Raw genomic sequence first — 8,781 nt, 5'->3', positions numbered from 1 at the left:
TAATTGTTTCAGAATCGTTTGTTAATGTAGTCGGCGCTTAATGTATATCGGCTGAATGGACGTCAGTGATTGGTTGAAATTACAGAAATACGACAACTTTAACATGGAATAATTTATGGATTTCTTTTTTTTTTAAGAAGACTAAGAGAAAAAGATGTTTTATATGACACATTCTACCAGTGTTCCAAGTTTCAAAGTGTTTCGTTAATGAAAAATGTGGCCCCCGTTTTGGCACTGTGAGGAAGTGTCTCCTACTATAGTCTGAGTTTGACGAAAGCATTGCAGGTGGAATTGGTAGAAGGTAACAGAAATAAACCTGTCAGTTATGTATATATGTGTTTTATTTCCTTTTCCATTTGCAATGGTTTATTGAAATGCAAATAACAGTTTAAGGAGTAGTGGCAAAACAGTATATTTCTGTAACAATATCATGTCTCCATAAATAATATGCAGAATTGCCATGATTCACATTCCACAAACTGTATGTGTGTGTGTATGTGTTTGTATATATGTTGTGTGCATTTTTGTATGTTTTGTGTGAGTGAGTGTGTTGTCCTGGAAGCTGAAATGTTCTTCGCTCGTCTTAGATTCAGGGAAGTTCAGATTGGCAATAATGATAGATAGGATGAAGAGATAGACTTATAAAGGAAGCAGATTTTCTACAAAACAACTTGCTGAGGGCTATAGAGAAGTTCATGATGCCATAGTGGCAGAAAACACTTGAAGTAGAACCATGAAAGCTACTGGGGTATCAATTTTTTTTTCTGCAATTACCAATTTTAACAAATCTGTTGATATTTTCCCCTTCATTGTTTATGTATTCTTGCCAACATTCCACTATTTTGTCAGTGCCTTGATGATAGAAATCACCAGGTTTTGATTTGAAGAATTCATCAAGCCACATATTCAGCTCCACATCATTGTTGAACAAAATGCCATGCAGACTGTTGGAGAGCTATCAGAAAAGGTGATAATCTTAAGGTGCTGTACTAAAAGAATATGGTGAGTGTGGTAGAAGTTTTCAACCAAGCTCTTGAATAACATTTTTTAATCAAAATAATGATAGTGGAGCAAGTATTATCTTGTTATACATTCTTGTTGAGTCAGTGCATTTTCTGAATGTAAAGCTCTGCATTGACTTTGTAGTTGTTTTCAAACATTTTCTAGTTGATTATCTCCTTTCAATCCCACCAAACATAGAGGCAGTTCTTGCTTAGCTGAGGTGTTGCTTGCTTGATGGGACTCAGCCAATCCTTCCTCTGCTTCATATTGATGTAAAGACACCATTTTTTATTGCTGATGACAATGTGGTAAAGAAATCTTTGTGTCCCCAAGTAGCCTGGTATTATGTGAACAAACTGGTAGTGATAGAGGAGTGATGGAGTTTCTCTTTTGTTCAGAACAGTGGCACCCATGCACTGAATATTTGGGTCTTACATATCAAGTGAAGGTGTCAGGAGAGCATCTCATCTACTGATCCAATTCCCTAGTGTGTTGGTGTGGATCAGCTGGGTCAGTCAATCCTCATTAAACTGAACAAAATGGTGGAATTGTGAAGAGTCTGTGAGGTCCAATTTTCCCACCTTTCAGTGACAGCACCTTCTTTTTACACAGTTCAAATGTCTTGAGTGGCCTTGACAGTTTTGGAACTGTGATTGAAAATGAAGAAAAGCAGGAGTTGAAAATATTCATTTTCCCCAACTCCACCATCATATGTTGGAAAAGAGGTAAAATTTATTCAAATTTCAAGATAAACAAAAGTTGTAGAGGAAAAATAAAGCTACAAAAAAAAACTCATTAAGCACTATGATAAAAATATTTTCTTGTGTTAATTCAGATAACATTGGAAAAAAACAAATGAATTTATCCAACAATCCAATAAGAGTCAGACTTGGAAAGATTGTGGAAGCTGAATAGATAACTATAAGAGTAATGGAAGCCAAAGAAAGAAAGTAGTTTGTGCATGTTCTGCCATGTGAAGTGTTCCTGATTGTTAAGTTGTGTGCTAGAGAGAATTGAAATGTTGGTGAGATGTGTGTGAAGAATGATAATGAACACTCCACTTGAAAAGAGGCATGAAAGTAGGTTGTTAAATGTAAAAAGTGTATGAAAGTGAGGGAGTCAATCTGAAGTAGACCCAACAGAAGGACTAACAATTCAAATTGATAGCATTATGGTAGACAGTGATTAAGGATATGAAGGCAGAGAAAGTAGCTGGTTTATTAGGGATAGTTGTTAACATGCTTAAAATAGCTGGTGAAATAGGATGCAGATTAGTCACTTGAATAATCAATCAGGTAATACAGGTAAGCCTCAAGGGCAAGGGAGATCTACTAGAGATAGGAAATTACAGAGACATCAAGCTGTTGGACTAAGTTAAAAAAGTAGTTGAAAGAGTTCCTGTAATTGACAAAAACAGTATTAGCTTAGATGGAATACAGTTTAGTTTTGTAACTGGAAGAGGTACCACAGATATCACATTCCTTGTGTGACAGCTGCAGAAGAAGTATTTAGCTAACAATAAGATTTGGTACTTAGAATTTGTTGACTTGAAAAGGCCTTTTGACTGGGTGTTACATTTTGTTACCTGGTATTTATTAAGGAAACTAGGGCCATTCAAGCTATGTACAGAGTTACAGTCAGCAAGGTGAGTCTCAGAAATGCGTTGAGTTTGGAACTTCAAGTCCATCAAGGCTCAGCTTTCATCCCCTTTTTCTTTATTATAGATTTCTCTGCTCTAACAGGAGTTGAAAACCAGCTCTTCATGAGAATTTCTCGGTGTTGATGACTTAGTTGTTAGAGAAGAGTCTGTAGATTTAGAGAAGAAATTCCAGACATGGAAACAAAACTTGGAATTGAAAAGTCTTCAAATAAACTTAACGAAGACTAAAATTTTAGTATGTAGGGAAAGAAACAGGACAACTTCTACCATCAGAGAAATGTCTGTAATCGATATGCAGAAAAGGATCAGGCAGAAATTCTATACAATGTACTGTATGTGAATACAAGATATAATAGGTTCACAGGTAGGCTAACAGAAATTACAGCAAGTGCATAGGCATAGAGGCAATAAATACCAGGAGCACATGGAAGTAGATAGTCTCTAATACCTGGAAAATTCTCTAGAAGTAGTTGATAGCTTCTACCTAGGTGACTATTTTATTAGGTGATGGGTGCTGTGAAAATATAGTAATCTGAGAAGGTACAGGTTCAAAAAAAGTTCAGAGATATTACCCTTAATAGCAACTAAGGACTTTTCCATCAGAGTGGAGGGAAGACTGTATGATGTTTGCATGCAAACTGCAATGTTGCATGATATGGGCTATAAATGCAAAAGAATTGTGAAAACTAGAAAGATATGAAAGCAAACATGCTCTGCTAGGAATGTAATGTTAATACACATGAATGATGGCATACAAATAAACTGTAAGAAAATATCATCAAAGGATTCAGATGATGCAGTACAGAAGAGAGAAGACTGCTTTGGATTAATCATGGAATGCATATGGAAATTGGCAGCTGTATAAAGAAGTGCTGCATACTTAAAGCAAATGCAACTAAGGAAGACTTGGATGAGATGGCAAAGTCTGCTACTGAGGTGTTACATCTCTCAAAGATGACAAAAGATAATTACAAATGATAATATTCAATGATTGAGAAGACACATTTACCTGTACAATTATTCAGGTAGTGATGTAGGCTGGAATAAATGATACATATATCTACAACTAGGACTTATGCTTATTTTATACCTGCTAAATTGTCATCTGGTGCTTTCTTGCCTATTCAGTGCTCTCTCATCTATTGTCCCTCACTTTTCGGGAGAAACATCTGATCTGGTCATATATAAATCCATCCTCTGAGTATCAAGAGATTGTGTGGGATCTGTTGTCATCCTATACACTCCCGCATTGCCATCACTCTTATCATTGCTATCTCAACTGCCCTTTAAATGTGCTCTCCATCACCAGCAAACATCACCCCCTCCATACTTGCAACTGTCTAGCCCCACCTTTTTCTCCTCCAGGCCACTCATTATTGACATTACCTACACTCTCTTACCTTCAACCATTTTTGGAACTATCCATTATTCATTCTCCCCCCCCCCCTCTCTCTCTCTCTCTCACATTGCAATCACTGTTTTTCTGCCTTCTGAATCTTCTCTACCCTCTTCACCATTGCTCATCTTCTGTAGTCACCTTCTTTTCTACTGACCTTATTGGTTATGCTGCCTGAAACAAATAATTACAACATTAAGCAGCAGAAGACTTTTGTCTTGTGGGAAGCAAGACAACCTCACCAGTGCTGTTATAGGAATGAAATGCACCTAGTACACTCTATAATGTGGAACAAGTGGAAGAGTGTTGAGAGGGCTGTCCTTTATTTTTGACTCATGAAGGACATGATAACCTCTCTCATGCTGGTGCCATGATAAAATGCCCCTGGTACACTCTTTAAACTGGCTGGTATTTGGCATTCATCCACAGAAAGAAACCAATTCAAAATGAAACATAAGAGTGAAATGTTGTTCTTTAACCTATTTATGGGCACTATGTCCCAATAATAATTATCTCAGGTTGCGATAACCTGTCCAGACATGTAATTTCTGATCCTCATATGAACTGAGTGTATACACTATACTGATGAATATTTGTGCAAAGTCATCCATTGCCAACAGCAACAAATCTAACTGGATTCTTTTCTAGTATGCAAACAAAGTAACTGGAGAAATATGTTTCTGTGTGTGTATGTATATGCGCACACACCTGCATGTGTGTACACCATTTAAGAATGGTTAAAAAGTTCCCTTCACAATCATGTGATCCTAGGATCCTGATACATGGAACCTTGGCCTTTTATTTTTGCTTTAGGTCATCCAAAGTTTTGTGAGTGAAACTGAGTAGACAGAAACTTTATGGAAATCTGTCGAATGGATTGGACTTGAAATTCAAAAGTACAGCTCTTTTGTGCACAGTGTCATACAGGTTTTGTCTGAGGATTATTTGAAGGATTCATGTGTCTGTGAAATGTTCAACAGATTGCATGCTAATTCAGTGACCTAGCCCTGAGCTAACGAAAGTAAGTAGATTTGGTAGATGGAAACTGAAAGAAGCCAATTATGTATAAAGATATCATCATCATCATCATTTAATATCCACTTTCCATACTCACATGGATTGGACAGTTTGACAGTTTTTTTTTTTTAAGTCAGGATGCCTCTTCCTAATGCCAACCACTTTATGAAGTGCTTTTCTGTCCGTACCATCAGCACTACTGAGATTGCCGGATAACTTGCATGACAGAAGAAAAGGAAAAAGCTCCCACTACTAAATAGGAAGTATCTGAGAAAGAAAGGTGGTTTTATTCCAGATGTTGAAAAGCTAAGGTAAGATAGAGGGACAAGTTCATGTGTCTTGCTCTAGAGGGGATAACATAACTCTCCACATTATATATATATATATATATATATATATATATATAGGGAGTAGATGAGATAAAAGGAAGATAGTGATGGCATGCCAGAATAAATTCTCAAGCTACAGGAAGGTAAGCATAAGGGAAGATATGGATAGTGGGTCATGGGAGGGAAAGTGTTTCATAGAATGTAAGAAGGGGAGTCACAGATGGTGAAAGATGAGGCTGGATGTGAATGTATGAAGTGATGGACAAGGGTAGATAGTAAATGGGAGTTGAGGGTAGAAATTAGGGAACATTGAGAATGATAGCAGATAAAAGTATTAAGAATAGTCAAGGAAAGATATCTGGCTGAAAACACAAAAGGAGGTAATTGGTGGAAATAGTATTGGAAGGGGTGATAATGAAAAATGTAAGTGGTTCCAGGGAGGGAAGTAATCAGACAGGAGGGGTTGTAATATGTACCAATTTTGCTTTCAGGTGATTACAGCAGCTGAGTAGTAACATAGCCAGAGGAATGATAGGTGTGAGGGGATGAGAATTGGGAGAAATGCTTGACCGGTCAGAGAGAGAGGGAGTAGGGTGCAGGGCCTCACACATATGTTTGTATATGTGTATATATCTATATGTATATATATAAAGCTGAGAATGTCTGTATGTGTGCATCACTAAAACTCTAGAACTATCCAACCGATTTCATTCAAATTTTATACATGCCTTACTTAGGGTCCATGCAGTGTCATGGACCAAAATAATGTTCAACTTCATGCCTAATGCGAGCCCAGAGCAATCTCTTATCTCTTACACTATTTTAGTATTACGTATCAAAAGTGAAACAATAACATCTCTCATGTAATTTGAGATAATACTTTCAGTTTTAATAGTTTCACCATTAATACTTTCACTATGTATATAATATATACCAATGCACCATTCACAACATAGTAAATAGCTACTATATTGAGTCTAGCACTAATTTTAAACAAAGATATTATGCGCATTTAAACTCGTTTAAATAATAAAAAGAATAGCAATTCCACATCACTAGCCAGCCACGTACACCATCTGATTAATAGAAAAGTACAGTATAAACTTTCCTGGGCTATAATAGACTCGGGTATCCCATAATAGGGCCAACACTCCAGTTGTGGACTCTGCTTAAAATAAACCCTCAAAATTTTAGCCCACATCTCACCACATTTGCTTAATAAATACAAAGAGGCCTTCACTACATGTAAGCACAAATTCTTCCGCACTTTTAAATTCTTTCATAAATCTAAATGTAAGTTCACCCTCCACAAATAGCACCCACATGCAAACCCCTATGATCATTAACACATACCCCTCTATACCGCTTCTGTCTCTCCTATACCTCTATATCTCTTTGATAAGAAACAGGTCAGGGTTGGCAACAGAAAAGACATCCAGCTGTAGAAAATTTACCTCAACAAATTCCGTCTGAGCTGTGCAAGCATGGAAAAGCTCATGTTAAATGATGATCATACCATGTGTGTGTACATATATATATATAAACAGTGACAGAAGCAGTATGAATACTAGAAGGCAATCTTTACGTCCAACTTAACGTCAATATTTTGTTAAAACACCAAATATTGTATTATTTACATAAAGAAAACCTCTCATATGGACTAATAGTGTTTAAAAGTACTCATGTTTATATCATTAACAGACGAAAAATCATCTACTACAACCACAGGAACTGCCAGATCTCATGATTTAACCGTTTTGGACTCTTCAGTGGCAGACGTCCAGTAGCAATATAACAGCCAAATCTCAATGATACATAGAATTTCAGTGTCTTCTGAGGCACTGATGTCACATGTAGCCAGCAGACTTATTAAAAAATAATTAATAGCAACAGAAGCAGTATCAATACCAAAAGATAATTTTTATATCCAACTTAACATGGATGTTTTTGTTAGAACACTGAATGCTATGTTATTTACCAAGAGATAACTTCTCATATGGACTTGTGGTGGATATATTTATTTTGTTTCAGTCATTGGTCTGCTGTCATGCTTGGAAATCACCTTGCCTTAAAGGGTTTTGTCAATGCAATTGGTTCTATTACTTAAATCTGGTACTTATCCTATTTACCCCACATTTTACTGAACTAAGTTATTGAGATATAAACAAACCAACACCAGTTGTTAAGTGTGAAACCTAATTTTTTATTTATCTATTTGCAATTTTCTGTTCTCAAGTTGTGAAAGGAAATACCTGAAAATTTGGTTGATCCTTGTACTGCAGAAATCAGATATGTCCACACAAAATCTTAATACCCTTAACTACAGAAAACAGTTTTATTTAACAGTCTATATTTTGTTGAGGAATGTCATGTATAAAACTATGTTTTGTTGAGGTCTGTCAAGTTTACTGAGGCAATGTGACCTGCAGAAAATACCAATTCTATTTTTGTTTTTGGTAGATATTTAACATCATTAGTCGAATAACCATGTAATTTAATTTTGAAGTTAAAGGCTAAATGCTATTTAAATATATTTTTGTTTGTGTTTCTCAGAATTGTTTTTGTTTTAAAAGAAGAAAGCTTCCTAACTGTCATAGTCAATATGTTATTACATTTTATTTTTTTTATTTTTATTTTCTAGAAAAGTACAATAGAAGCCATTCTAAAAGATGTATATTAAAAAGACAAAGTGAACAATAGATCAACATTTTGCTGTATTGGAAATCTCTCTGCCTTGAGAGAAAATCCTTGAAATAATCAAGAAGCTATTACATAGATTATTATTATTTGACTGTTAAAATAAAAATATGTGAACTATTATATTTGACTGTTCTTTTTCCCTTTACCCATTAAAATGTTGGAATCATTTACCTAATTTAAATTAGCTATAACTAAATCACTATACAGTTGTATGCTGTGTGTGTGTGTGTGTGTTTGTATTTATATGTGCACAAACACATACACAAACACACACATACACAGAGGTAATGTGTGTATGTGTCTATATATGTGTGTGTGTATGTATGCATGCATATACATATATATATGACAACTGGCCATAAGAATGCAATACTATTTCAACCGTCTCAGAAAAAACTTTTTCTTCCTTTTTTCCTTTTTTCTTTTCTCTTTGTTTCTTCCTTGTCCTTTCTGTCTTCTTGTCTTTCTTTTTCTCTAACCAAGCCTCCAAAAATTCACCATACACACACACACACACATATGTATTCAAAAATTACAAAAAAACATTCCCTTCTCCATTTAAATCCAAATTTTTCACCTAATTCACATACGTATAAAAAGCATAAATTTTCTCTAAAGATGTCATTCCTGATGATTCTCCAAAATGAGATGAAAGTGTTCAATAAATAATTATAAAA

At 35.4% G+C, this 8,781-nt stretch overlaps 1 protein-coding gene across 2 annotated transcripts in view; it reads left to right on the top strand.

The window, feature by feature from the left end:
* Positions 1-8,224, top strand: part of LOC106874914 (ras-related protein Rab-22A) — a 22,402-nt gene extending 14,178 nt beyond the window's left edge. The window contains exons 2-3 of one of the 2 annotated variants that reach the window (XR_001410062.3): positions 850-1,002; positions 8,046-8,224. Coding sequence is in view for 1 of the 2 variants with exons in the window: in XM_014922832.3 (XP_014778318.1) it covers positions 8,046-8,084 (39 nt within the window). In the remaining variant the exon portion in view is untranslated. The remainder of the gene's footprint in view (positions 1-849; positions 1,003-8,045) is intronic. The other variant, XM_014922832.3, reaches the window with a different exon arrangement.
* The last annotated feature ends 557 nt before the right edge of the window (positions 8,225-8,781 follow it).

The sequence above is a fragment of the Octopus bimaculoides genome, chromosome 1, assembly GCF_046866305.1.
Source record: "Octopus bimaculoides isolate indiv1 chromosome 1, ASM4686630v1, whole genome shotgun sequence".
NCBI classification, from domain to species: Eukaryota; Metazoa; Mollusca; class Cephalopoda; order Octopoda; family Octopodidae; genus Octopus; species Octopus bimaculoides.
Note: the sequence above shows the minus strand (reverse complement) of the source record. Positions and strands in the feature narration are given on the sequence as shown.